This window comes from Seriola dumerili, unplaced genomic scaffold, assembly GCF_002260705.1.
Source record: "Seriola dumerili isolate Sdu_G_001 unplaced genomic scaffold, Sdu_1.0 BDQW01000291.1, whole genome shotgun sequence".
Classification (NCBI taxonomy): Eukaryota; Metazoa; Chordata; class Actinopteri; order Carangiformes; family Carangidae; genus Seriola; species Seriola dumerili.
In genome coordinates, this window is record NW_019174546.1 from 5,486,045 (window position 1) to 5,500,181 (window position 14,137).

The 14,137-nt window shown below is 40.6% G+C and overlaps 2 protein-coding genes across 4 annotated transcripts; one reads left to right on the forward strand and one right to left on the reverse strand.

The window, feature by feature from the left end:
• Position 1: 1 nt before the first annotated feature.
• Positions 2-2,504, reverse strand: jmjd4 (jumonji domain containing 4). The gene is made up of 6 exons (XM_022757953.1): positions 1,828-2,504; positions 1,557-1,722; positions 1,340-1,465; positions 981-1,248; positions 654-800; positions 2-540 (listed from the first exon to the last, which is right to left on the reverse strand). The coding sequence occupies exons 1-6, from the start codon at positions 2,078-2,080 to the stop codon at positions 205-207; spliced, it is 1,296 nt and encodes a 431-aa protein (XP_022613674.1). The 5' UTR covers positions 2,081-2,504; the 3' UTR covers positions 2-204.
• On the forward strand, positions 2,080-8,949 carry snap47 (synaptosome associated protein 47). Of its 3 annotated transcripts, none has more exons than XM_022757956.1 (5): positions 2,080-2,148; positions 2,909-3,430; positions 3,593-4,113; positions 4,422-4,546; positions 7,265-8,949. In XM_022757956.1, the coding sequence occupies exons 2-5, from the start codon at positions 2,934-2,936 to the stop codon at positions 7,409-7,411; spliced, it is 1,290 nt and encodes a 429-aa protein (XP_022613677.1). In that variant the 5' UTR covers positions 2,080-2,148; positions 2,909-2,933; the 3' UTR covers positions 7,412-8,949. The 3 variants fall into 3 exon arrangements, with proteins under 3 accessions (XP_022613677.1, XP_022613676.1, XP_022613675.1); XM_022757955.1 differs by lacking the exon at positions 2,080-2,148 and adding an exon at positions 2,502-2,586; XM_022757954.1 differs by lacking the exon at positions 2,080-2,148 and adding an exon at positions 2,551-2,801.
• The last annotated feature ends 5,188 nt before the right edge of the window (positions 8,950-14,137 follow it).

A 14,137-nucleotide genomic window follows, 5' to 3' on the forward strand; every position in this document is an offset into this window, starting at 1 on the left:
TTTTTTATTTATTTATCTTTTTTATCTTTCAGTGCAAAAACCAATTCCAAACATTCACAAGCAACATTTGAGATTACAATTTATCTCAAACCAAAGGTGCAGTAACACCTCTATCATCATCTTTTTCACACAGTACAAACTGGCACTTGTCATTCAAGCTATTTCCAGATGTCAGTTAACATTGTTGGGACACCACTGAACATCTTACTCTTGATAAAGGAGATGCTGCCCTCTTGTGGATTGTATGGTGTCTCGAATTTGCTGTAACATGGTTTCTGGCTGCAGGGTCAGTGTTGAATGATCGAGCCGCTTAAAGTCTTCATTGCAAAGTAGGCATTCAATTATGTGAGCCACTCTCTGTAGGTCAAAGGCAGCATGGTAAGGTCCAAGTGTGGTGAGGATCTCTGAGAGATGTCGTGGGTAATCTGAGGAATCCCCAGAGGAGCAAGCATTCAGGAAAGCCATTCGGTTGTCAGCAATGATTTTCAGGAACGAGGCAAATTCACCGTAATCAATACCAGAGCAGGCCTTCATGATGACCTGAAAAGAAACACACACGATGGTCACCTTACGCAATGTTTATATTGTATCATTCAGGGCAGTGGTGGGTTTTTGGAGGACTTGCACACAGAACCATCTTATCTGTGAAGTACCTGGCAGTGCTGATGCCAGGAATCCATTGTGTTTCTCCACTCGTCAATCTCTTTTTGAACAGATGACAGCTCATTCTGAAGGAACTGCCACATGATGTCAATGTTGCAGCCATTCAACCAGTTGTGATTAATAGAGATGGTGTCCTCCTATAAGAAAAACATTAAAGTGATGATCATAAACTGCTGATGCCAATAAAACTTATATACATCTGTAGTAAAATAGAATTTCCATGTCACTATAAAAGACCATAATGTATAATATGTCATTTGATGGATCGTTTTGCTCTAGCTCTACTGTTCAGATATCATTACCTCTACGGTTCTTACCAGATTATAAACTTGATGGTGCCAGCCACTGGGAACAAAAATAATTTCACCTGCCTCTTGAATAATCTCAAGAGGCTGGCAGGCTTCTTCGGAGTGAGGAAAAAGGCCTCTGTCTTGAAGTTCAGATGATGTCACATCATAAGGCAAGTTGCCATGAGTGTCTCGCAGAAACTCCTCCTGACCTGGGGGATATAGGAGCCATTTCTTCCTACCGCAGATGTTTGCTGACCAACTGTAGGAGCGGAAAACGTCGGCGTGGAACGGGGTCCTAGTGATGAGAAAGTTAGTCTGACTGAGTAAAAAATAAAAAACCAATGTGTAATCTGGGTTTTACCAATATTATGTAGAATTTTTCATACCATGAACCTTTAGGTCCCATGTAGACAAACCGGTAGTCATCCACTTCGAGTGTATCCCAGTATTCATTAAGCCAGTCAGAGGAAAAGAAGACAGGTGTGGTGTAAACATTGTGTTCTGGAAAGTCCCTGTCGAATAATAACAGTTATCAGTTACATATATTGCACATAACTGTTCACAAAAGCAAGATCAAGTTCAAAATTCGCATTAAATTTACACCTTGCCATGTGCCAGTCTTTCAGATAGAGACATCCTTTAGCTGATGAGTGGCCATTCTGGATATATTCCTTCCAGTAGTGTATAAATTCTTTGAAAGGCATAACTTGTTTAGGGTTTGCATTGTACTCCTTTGCATTGCAGTTTGCAACAGGAACAGGACTCTCATCTGTAATAGAGAACAAATACATTGACTTACATGACACCAGTAATGGCAACAGCAGCATAATGATATATGGTAGTTGGTTAACGCATTGGTAATAGGCTTATTTACCAAACTCTTGCAACAGTTTCTGGAAATTAGGCTTCCCCTCCTCAGTCACCCACTGTTTTCTGCATTTCCAGTTCTCTGTAAACCTTCTTGAAAACATGCATGGGTGATTGGGAAGCAAGTATTTCTTGAAAAACTTAGAGTAGCTCAACTCCTTGTCGATGTAATCTACAAAATGTGAAGACCAAAACTGCTCATACGACTGTCTTGGTATTTTGACCAGGCTGCAGCAGTTGCGGTACGCCTCTCTGTCCATGATGGTAAACAAGAGCTCGGCTAGCCAGTTAGCAAGCTTAGCTGTCTCCGTTTGGACAGCAAGAACCGGTAAGAAAAAGCTAGCTACGTCTTTTCACTTTTACTGTCAAACTACTGACGAACCTGGTTAGGTTAGAAATCTTGCATTATGCTAGACCGTATTTTCTTTCTATTTTGACAACAGGTCGCTGCATATGACTCCATCCTTAAGAATGCAGTTTACCGTTTATGAACGACGCACATATAAAACCGCTACTGTCTATTGTTTGTAATAATTACCTATTTTAACGTTGTAATATCTTTAACGCTAACACTATAGAATATCTTAGGTAATTCAGAAACCGCCCTCATAGCTAACAATATTTGTTATTTGTTTTTTCCCAAAACCTTGCCCTGGTAACCTTTTCTCACAGCAGCATTTTCCAGTCGGACAGTAAACACTGCCGTGCTAGTGTGTGACATCACTTCCGTAATAAACATCACCGTCCTTAGTGAGAAGACTATGGGGTAACGTAATGCTCAGCCCAGCAAGATAATGTCGACTAATGTGGTTTGGGACGGATATAATCCACCAAGAGGAAGTAACAAATGCTAAAAGGGGTTATGACATTATAATGACGTACTTGTAATGCGGTCAGTTGAATAGAAAACTGAAGCTGCCAGTGTAAACGCCTCATAGGAGCTCATCTTCTGTCTGAATCCCTTATTATACTCTGAAGAAAGTATGTTCACTATTAAGGCAGACTGATCAGTCAGTACTGTGCCCTTATGATGTAATATTGGATTAAAACTGCATTAATGTGAGCATGTGCATTTGTCCTTCTACCAGGTGATTTGGTGTACCTCCTTCCAAAATGAGCCGGGACGTTCCTATCCACAGCTGGCCTGGCTCCTATTACATCAACAGTGAGAAGCGTTGGGAAAATGGCACCCTGTCCCTCACCAGGACCATGGTGCGCTTCATTTCTAACCAGAGTAAGGAGAGTCTTGCCAGCTTCCGCCTCTCCCGTATTATAGAGATCAAGATGGAGTCATCCAGTTTCATCTTTAGCACTCTAACAGTGCTTGAAGAGGGGAACATGAAACACTGGTTTGGCTCCCTTAAGCCCAACAGGGTGGTGGTTTATAATGTGTTGGAACATTTCTGGAGAGAACGTCTCCTGTCCCCTGGTTCAGAGGCCCGTGGGGCCGAGTCTCAGCCCTCTAAAGGCAGAGAGCTGATCACCCTGGTGGCCGGGGCCCAGAGAAGACTGGAGGACACTGGCAGAGTCCTCAGCCACCAAGGAGAGCAGTTTGATGATATGATGCAGGGACTGGAGAAGATTGACTCTGACCTGGGCGTAGCTGATAAGTAATTATATACATATTTCGTAACTGGATGATATATAGCTCATTTTTTATTTTTAAGTGTATTGCATATTATAACTAAGGTGCAATAAACACAGCCTGAATTAATAATGACAAACAGTCAAACACTCACAAATTCTCATGCTCCTTGTCTACTTTGTTGCAGACTTCTGTCAGAGCTGGAGTCTCCCGCCTGGTGGCCTTTTGGTAAACTCCCCTGGAAGACTCAGCAAGAAGCCAAGGCAGAGGACGCTGCAAGAGCTGCAGCTTCCGCTGCTGCTTCAGCTGCTGCTTCAGCTAGCAGGGGGTCTGGTAGAAGTAAGGTGATATCAAGCATCCCAGCTGTAGTATCCAAAGGTGGAGACTCAGATTTGAAACCAGGATGTTTGTTGGTGCTGGTGTCCTCATTGGAGGTACGAGACACAAATTGCCAGCTCCTTCATCGTTTTGAACGAAATGAAATAGACGAAATCAGGGTGCAGAGTCCTTATGAGATTACTGTTAGACAGCGGTTTATTGGGAAGCCAGATATATGCTACAGGCTCCTGTCTGCCAAGATGCCAGAGGCAATGTCAGTGTTAGAGATGCAGTACAAAAAGAAGGTGGAGTTCACAACTGAATACACTGCTTTCAAGGCAACTCCAGTTTCATCGCCGTGTGACTCAGAAGGGACAACATGGAATGAAGGTAAGGAACAGGACAAACAGTTATTTCATTGTTGTTTCCATGCCTAGAATAAATTTGACCACTGAGTGGCAGCAAAGCTCTATGTTTCCACCTCTGTATATTTTTAACTGTGCAGCCACGTGTAAAAACACTTCATCCACATGACAGTTGGACATGGTTATTGGTGTCTCGTCTTGACAGAAATGTATTTTGATGAGTCACTTCACCCTGATTGCTTCAGTTGCTGTGCTGTGGAGTTTACTGTCTGGTTTCCTCATAAACAACATATGCACTCTGCACTTTTTCACCATCTCCACCCATGGAGTCAGGTTTGTTGCAGACGTGCCAAGAGACAGAGCTCCCACTGGAGGTCCCAGCAGGAGAGCTGTCCCAGTTGCAGGTGCATGTCCTCCAACCATCTGTCAGTCAGGCTGAGGCCCAAGAACTTAAACAGGTGAGGTCCAGTTGGACTCCCATTGCCTGTGTGACTGTATGACTTGTATGACTGTATGAGGCACTATTGCATTTAGATTTTTCATATTTATATATGCAAGGTAGGTAATACAAATGTCATGTCTGTGTGTACAGGCAACAGATTGCCTTGGCAGCTGTTATAGTAACATGTATTTTGATAGTTCCATTCCAAGCCACAATTCATCATAATGATTTTTATTTTTTATCCTGTGTGTTTAAAATGTTATTTGGTGAGACCACAAACCAAAGTCCATCCTGGTTTTAAGAGAGGAAAAGAAACATGGTCAGTCATTTGGTCAGACTGTACAACGTCTTTCCATTCAGAACCTCACAACACTGAGAACTGTTACAGATATGGTCTGTGGTAGCAAGACTTACACAGTGACGCAAATTCAGACCTATGATTCAGACAGTTTTTTTGTGTAACACTATTACGGGTTCCTTAGAATAAGATATTTAATATAAAATCTTCAGCAGGCTAATTTAGCTTTTTGTATATTTTATTTGGATACACATCAGATTGTATTTAGATGAATGAATGACTACAGTTCATTACCTACATTAGGATATGTAACACTGACACTGTTTCTAAGTAACCTCATACTTATATTGGCCGATATATCGACCCAGCCAGTTTATCAGTAAGGCAATCAGCTTTGATTTGATATGTGAGATATGAAAGCAACTTGAGACATTGGTTCCCACATTACAGGCCCATAGATAAAAAAAACTGCAAAATCATTTAATATGTAAAGGAGAAGAGCCATAAAAAATAACAACTATGTTTGCTACACAGAAAAAACACAAATTCCACAACAAATAGGAATAGCAGTTGAAGCATATAGTATAATGGGCCTGAGAAATACTGGGCATTGGACCCACCTTTGTTTCAGTGTTGTCAATCGTGGTTTAGTTACTAAAAGTCCTGCCTCATGATGCATTATTTTGTCCACACACTGCATGAAACATATCTCAAACGAGGCACTGTTAGGACTTTATACCTAATATTTGGTTAATTATTGTACATAATAACAGTGCACACTAGTTTACTGTTGTTTTTGTCTGTATAATCATTTTACAAACAAATTTATCATAGCAGTAACAGCACTGGGCCGCTCATACAGCTCGGCTTGTCTATTGTGTTTATAACTGGTATTGTTGATAATGCTGATAATGGTTCAGACTTCAAAGGCTGCCAATTTTGAGTTAATACTACGCTTCTGTACACACCCCACTCTTAATGTAATTCATGTCAAGATTAGAATCTACAGTGGGGCAACTTCCACAGATGTTGACTCAGTTTAATATCCTGCCCTGAGTGCTTTAGCAAATATTCCCCTTTTGTCCAAGCATTTTTATACAATTATTATCGTTTGAGGTTGGAAATTCCAACTTGTTAACAGTACAAACTGGTTCACTCATAAGGATGATAAAGCATTTTTTGGATATCGTGTACTGTATGTCTACGAACACAGTCCTGAAATTACCCCACTAATGCCCATGACACTAGGAATTTTAGCTCATATATTTTTCTAATAGTTGTAGCCTAAATGTTTAATTTTGGGGATTTCTGCATGACTTAAGTCCTCTAGCCATTGTATAAGCAGCAGCTAAAAATATTCATTTTCTGTGTTTTTCTATGACACACCAAAACTCTTGTGAATGTTAACTGCAAGGTGTGATTCAGTTATGTTCTCCCAGTTGAAATTGTAAAGTCACAGACCTGAGTGAGTGAATACAGTTGTTCCTCGGTGTGTATTGACATACTATCTGTTTTTTAAACTGCTGTCTGGACCCGTTTCTGTGCTCAGTTGCAATGTCCGCATATAACGGCCAGTGAAAACTGACATAATGTCAGTGGGTGTGCAAGTGTGTGTGTGTGTGTGTGTGTGTGTGTGTGTGTGTGTGTGTGTGTGTGTGTGTGTGTGTGTGTGTGTGTGTGTGTGTGAGAGCATATGTAGCATAACATAATATTAGTTTAGAAACCATGGTGGTGGGGTTTGGAGTGAGTGTTTATTAGGTTTTGCTTGGCACATAGCAGCATATTTAAGTTGTTCCATCAACCATAACATACACAGTTGTTGGACCATTGAGATGTAGTCGCAGTATTCCTTAAACCCACTGAAAGCAGAAAACAAACGGTATTGTATGATATCAGTGATCCCAGGAGACAAGCTAATACTCGCCTCTGAATATATTCTCAAGTTTCATATACTACATCATGTGAAATATTATTATATCTGCCGCATGAGTAGCTGTTACTGCATCATGGTTAATGTTGAATTGTAGCATTGTCTTCTGATTTGCAGACATAACGTTGCAGGCGATTGTTTTCATAACCAAAGTGAAGAGAAAAAACTCAACATTAAATGAAAATCTCGCTCTCATCTACTTCTATGTGTCACTAACGCACTCACTTTCTAACTCACTGACCCCATCTTTACACCTCCCCACATATGGTCCACGTGTTCCACTCTGCAACTGCTCACCAACTCTGTGTAGGTTTTAATATTAAGTCTTCTTTTATTTGTGTCTTGCTCCTTAGTTGTTCGTGTTCACTGGGGGCTGGTGTGTAATTACATAAACAAACGAGAGTGCGCGTGTGTGTGCGCGTGTGTGTGTGTGTGTGTGTGTGTGTGTGTGTGTGTGTGTGTGTCCACAAGCGTGTACTTATTTGGTTGTGTGTATTTCTGCGCAGATGCTGATGCAGCTGAAGAACCTTGCCCTGGAGGCAGAGACAGAGCTGGAACGACAGGATGAAGTTCTGGACGTCCTGACCAGCTCCACGGACCGGGCCACCATGCACATAGAGAAGCACACCTGCCGTATGAAAAGACTGCTGTAGCTCTGACAGTCCAGCTGATGCATGTGGTCACCATGTCCCTCCTGACAAAAGCACTGTAAGCTTCCTCATTGTCCTCATGGGATCTGTACGGTTAGACAATACTGCAAAACAGCAGTAGGGACTTGCATATACTCTAAAATAGTACATAATTTTTGTTGCATTTGATGGTACAATTACATGGGGTCAAGTGTGAGTGGTCTCATGGAAGTGAAGCAATGTTCCCTTAACACTGAAGATAATCACCAAAATCCTTGAAATTTGCACATCAGTTATTATGACTTTAAATAAGAGATATGGTTCCTTGTTCGAGAGAAATTATGTAATTAATGGGCTTTTTGGGCTCATACATATTCTGTCTTCTTTCTACATGACATTGTTTTATTTCGAATAATTCAAATGTGTGCCTGAGATAAATCAACCATCTTTATGAAGGATGGAGTCTCTTGGTTGGATCGCGTGGGATCTGGGGGAATAGCATGAATCCTCGGTGCATGTCATATCCTCCCAGTAAAGCTGGCAGGTGAAAAAAATAAGCAGACACGTCTATGTGTACCAAAGGGAACACACAACAGTTTACACCTTCCCCTGGCACAGTGGGAGACGGCAATGACAGTGACTACAGTGAAGGGCGAAATGTACACTAAAAAGCGAAAAAGGGAATAACTTTTTTTTTTCTCACTGCACCAACAAATTCAAAACAAATTGCATGTTGTTTCCGTATGTGTTATTTACAAGACAGATGTAAGAGAAAAGGATATATATGATTTAAATTTCATGAAAATGATTGGCAAATAATAAACTAACAGATAAGATTAGCATATATCATCAAAGTAATGTCTGTGTTTCTAATGATGTACCTGTGCCATCCTTCCTTTTCAAGACCACATCAGTCCTGATAAATTGTCCTTCTCAGGTCCTAGGTTCTACTTATCCTCTCTGTACATGGTTTCCCTGTTGCTTAATGTTGCATGTCTCAATTTTGCTGCTTTGTACTGCATCAAGTGGAAATGTCTCATCATTATCAATAACTAGCAGAAGATTGTAAATGTGCAACCAACTTCTGGGACTCTAGAAAACAGAACAGAATACACTTCCTCTCTCTGTTTTTAAATATTATACACAATATTATACTCCACGTTAAGGTCCACATCTACTGTATATGACTTGCTTAAGATTGAATAGTCTAAGTCTGTATTATCTATAAAAAACTGACATATTGTAATTCTGTAATTTCATTGTGGTCTGTTATCACTGTGATCATGTAATTAGCAGTTAGTTTAACTTGAAATATCTGTATGTTTAAAAATCTGGTAGTAGTTCTATATAGATGCTTCTTTTTGCTGATGATGCCAAATTTATCTTGACACTGGATACAACTAAACGGTTTCGCTCTAACTATTAAGGAAAAATAGACCTACATCTTTCTTAATGAGCAGCACAAAAGGCACTGCAAGTACTGGGAATTAATTATTTTTTATCAGTGAGGAAGTCATCACAATTAAAAGTCTGTAATAGCATATAATTTGCAATAAATTGAAGTCTCAAATTGTCATAGTTAAGATCAGTATTTTCTTTATTCATATATATTTGTTGGTTTAAAGCTGTTCCTTTTTTTTATATTAACAACGGATCAAATTACTGATGTGTATTTGAAAGGTGTTTGTTGTAGTGATGAACACAATTATTGCTAAGGTGAGTTTTAGTGTCTTTGAGCTCATTGTGTTGGTTGACTCTCAGCGCTCTCATCAGCATTTCCAGCTGCAGCTACTTTTAACAAAAAGCTGCAATGAAGCTTGTGTACAGCTGCTAAAAAGAGATATTTCCCTCAGGAGTTGGTGGAGAGCAAAACAGAGCTAAAAGGAGAGCAAATATTGAACTCCAGATAAATGGTGGCTCAAAATTAATCACAAACAATGAGAAATTTTTGCAGAAGCATTTCTGAAACATTTTCAGTGTATAACCATTTTTCTCTAGGCTATTCACATAAACTGTATTGTAAAGGATGTTTTTTTTATCCCAGTAAAAGTTCTCTAAATAAGATTTTAAACAATAATATAGCAGTAAACAACTATTTTATTTGTAAAGATATAGTGGAATAATGGAGGGCTGAGTGAAGAAGTCACACCCCCCGTTTTTGTGTGTAATCTGAGTTTCTCTGTTCTTTGTTTTGGCATCTGATCTGGCAGCGCGTGCATGTTAGTGCATGTGAGACTGTCCTGCTGGATCACTGTAAAAAGACAGGCACCGCCCACAGGCAAGATGGCACTGTGCAGTAACCAATCCTCAGGTGGAAGTGACCTCCCAGAGTTTCCTTCACTGAAGAAACCATGTTTTCATCTAAAAAGGTGTCAGACAAACAAAGAGTTACGACCCACAGCACAGGTGACTTGCCTTGGGGATGTCTGGGTAAAATCCCAGCCGTCAAAACATCCTCAAAGTTTTTAGAGTGTTTACTGGCTCCATAAGTGTCTTTACCTGCTAATTTAATGGCTCGGTGAGTGTTGTTACTGCGACCGCGGTCCCTGTGGATAAGTCTAAGGATGAATGTCTTTCCCAGTCCAAGCATGGAGCCAAAACTGCTCTGGCTTAACCGGGATGGAGAGCCCTACGGAGCTGCTAAAGGACTCCGGCTTGACTCGGAACTGGCTTTTCTTTTCTTCTCCTCAATGGGTAAGTACTTTGATGGCTACATAATGTTACATGTCTGTTTTCATTAGTGACCGGCTACAGAAGGCATGCTAACGTTAGCTAACTTGCTGTTACAGTTACTATGAATGTGCTCAGCAAATGTTGCTATGGCTAGCTGGCTGGTTGGTTTTCTGTCAGCATTGCTGTGGAGCATATCACGCAATGCTAGCTTGGGCTAATTGTTGTGGCGAGATTGTGTTGTTTTTGTTGGCTCTCGTTTACACAGGGAAGCTTTATTCAGTTAGCTTCTTGATGTGTGTTTAGCGGCTGCTTTCACTGGGCTTTCTGTACACCTTGATGACTGACATAGTGAAGGGAGCGGGTGGTTGCAGCCGATGACGTGTTTGTTTGGTTCTGAGATACAGGTGGTCTAGTGCGACATTTAGCGGCAGTGACGACCACTTACAGAGCCTTTAGGGCTTAGAGGTATCATGGGCCTGAGTCTGAGTAAATCGTTGCCAGCATCCTTTTAACCCCTTGTCACCTTTGTTCCACAAGACATTGTAAAATATGACCCGTTTTCACCCTCTGTTTCTAAACTGTTGCCCACATGTGTTTTGGAAGCTAAATTGTCATACATACATACATAATCCACAACGTACATGGAGTATATGGATCTCATTAGTTGAGAATTTCTTGTGCTTGAGAACACTATAATATGGGTTTTATCACCTTTTAACACCAGTTTGAGATGAGTGCCTTGGAAATATTTTTAAAGGCAAGTTGTTGTTGCAAGGTTTTTGAACAGCCAATTGACTGGAATCAGCAGAACACTTGAGTATAGTATCCTGGCATAAAATGACCATTAAAGCCAAAGAAACAGCATAATTTATTAACTGGAAAGCAAATCAGGTTTAGTTGTGTGGAAGAATCCAGAGTGAAATGAGCCTCCTGAATTCTAACCAGGCTGTATTCCTTAACAAAAAGTCAACAGGCGACGCCTCTCACAGTCGACTCCTGTGTGACAAACCGCAACAGAGAATATCAAAACATGTGTAAATTAGAAACGAATGTTAATTAGTGTTTCAGCCGCTGTGCATGCTGTTGTGTGGAAGTGGCTCACTTTGTACACTCCGCTGTTAAAACATCCTTTTGGCACCACGACTGTTGGCATCAGCTGACCACCCCTGTTGGCTGCTTTCACCAAAAGGGGGACTCCTCCATGTCAACAGTGGACCAGATTGGATTTGGCAAGTGGTTGAGCACTGAATTATGAATCAGGAAGATGCTTTACATAAAGGGGGTTTGAAAGAAGACTGACAGCCTCACTCAACAGTCTGGTCCCAGTTAGCATGAACTTATCACTTGTATTAAACACAGCCCACCATGAAAGATGTGAGTGAAAGCACAAGCACATGATAACACAAAAGGAATGTCTAATTATGACATTATGAAGAGTTCTTCAGGCACGGTTGAAAATGTTTTCACTGTGGACTGTTTATTTTTGTCGATTTGAGTGATAAACAGTGAGAATTTGGACGTCCCAAACTCCAGAAGCACACCACATGGTTATGTGAATTCCAACCCTTAAAAAAAGGTTAGGGAAATAGAGCGCACTCTGGCGTGGTTTCGAAGCAGCCTTGCAATACGAGGAAGTGGTGGCGGTCTTGTCTGACCACAGATACATGAGATCCGGCTTTGCCTTCCTAACGGATGGTATGGAGACACAAGGGATTTTGCTGGCCTTGACTTCCAAGTCTGTTTACTCGATAGTTCTGCGGTGAGCACTCTCATTCGAGGAGCGTGTCTCCATTGATGGCCAATCAATCAACTCTTGCTGGGAAAAAGCAGCCCAAGATTGTGGGCTACGAGGGCACATGTGGGTTGCACTGTGCTCCAAAATACGGAACCATGTGATTGCAATACAAAGAGGCTGTTTTTCAGTGTCTATTTGAAACATATTTGTAAAATGAAAGCATTTTGCTCAGTTTTACATCTGTTATTTGTCAATGTGTTGTTAATTCAGCAATTGTCTTTCAAGCAGTGTACATGGCATTTGTCATTAATTGCAGTTATGAAACTTTGAGTAATTGTTGATGAGGAGCATCAAAGTATTTTAGCAAAATATTAAAGAAATTTCACTTCCACTCCAACTGTCTGAGTCTAATGGCCTGATTTTTGACTCACGTCCTGGCCGGCCTCTTACTAGTGCAGGTGTTGCTGGGTTTCCTTTTGCTGAGGGAGTTTCTGGTTTCAGGAAATAAGGCCTGTTGGTTAATGTTAGAACTGGGAGAAAACGTTCCTGGAAGGAAGGTGCTTGAGTCCAACCAGGGGGTGTATATGTAGTCTCCAACAGAAAGTGATATGACACTCGACATCATCTTCTTGTCTCTGGCTATCAACGGGGTAACATTTTCTTCTCTGCTGTAGTGAAAAATACACATTACTCTGCAGATGTTTCCCTGTAAATTTGTAGCATTTTACTTTATTTCATTGTGAATATAAATTCTTTGTGCATACATTGTTTAGATTCAGAGCTTTCTTTGGTTTTGTCAGACCATAAATGTGCTCTGCATGGATGTTAATATGGTACTTTCCCAGATGCTGAGCTGCATGATGATATCATGTGCTATTGCACTTATTGTTATGTTTTCCTTGGTCTTTGAGGCGCACTTTGGTTTTCTGGCTTTTGTTTCACAAACTTTTCTCATTCCTGTGCGACAGAGTTAACAGCTAGGCAGCCAAACCAAACTTGGCTCTGGTTTTATACAGTAGTATCGGTCTCAAATCAACTCCAGGTGAAATCCCACATTACAACCCACCTGAACTCTGCTGAAGTGCTTGCCTTTCTAGAGTATGAATACTGTATTACTTGCTAACTAACTGAATAGTAAGGAAGGAATAGTTAAAAGGCAGAAAAACTGAGTTTAATGAAGCTAACATATTTTAAAGGGCGTTTGTAACAACTTATTCCTATATATTAATAGTCTAATATAGACTAATAAGTCTGGTGTGATCATGTAGGAATGGCTGTTCACCCCTACCTGGCAAAACAAAGGGTTTAACTTTATCATCCTGTTCACCATGAGGTGGTAAAATATTCCATAAAATGTGTTTTAACAAATAATTGATAATGTGTGCTCATTAGATTCAGTAGAGGGCAGCAGTAAGTTGCTGATGGTGAGTTTCAATTCATTAACTATAAAAATTCATTGCATTATAACCTGAGCACTTTGGGTAAAGACAGTGTTCAGGGGTCAGGTGGGATAAAGTGTCATGTACTGTGTATGAAGTACGCATATCAATACTGACAAATGTCTCAATGTATATTGAGAGGGCTAACAACCAAAACATTAAATATATTAATGTCCTCCTGTTCACTGGAGCCAGGTCATATATTTGGTCTTACTTTAAAATTATGTGGTTGCCCTACACTTTAATCTTTGCATATGAGAATGAACAAAGAAGCCCAGTAACGGTAACCAACAACAGAAATTTCTTTGCAGATCTTGTTTATTTTCTTTGGGAAACCTCTTCTAAAAATGCATGCCACCTTTGCATAAAGTGAATGGGAACATATCAGTCCAAAGCTGCAATTTTGGCAAGTGTGAGGAGTCCTTTTTGTGATGACTGGATTATGTATTCATTAAAACCCCATCTATATGGCTCCCCAAACAGGTTGTCAGGCTATGAGCCAGCTCACACCGCATCACTACTTTTACAAGCAGGCCCCCCAGAAACCTTCAGCAGGTCTGTTTTTAGTGGCTCTTACTGCAAATGGAAACACTTAGCTCCCACAATAAATTACCCACCCGACCGATGCCACACTGCATAGACCCCCAGCTAGTCACAGACAGACTATGGATTTATATTTTAACATTAAATCCTCTTGGAATCTGCTATGTTATAGTGACTTTGGGCTGACAAGAGGACAGGAAAAAATTAATCACGCAAAGGTTGTTGCACTTGCGTGCAGCCTGCAGGGCCGGCGGTTTGATTTAAGTTAAGGATGTGTGTCGTCGCCCCCCCCCACCACCTCGTGGGGTTGACACTGGGGTCATTTCAGGATAAATATAAACTTCTTGGTTACTCATTTTC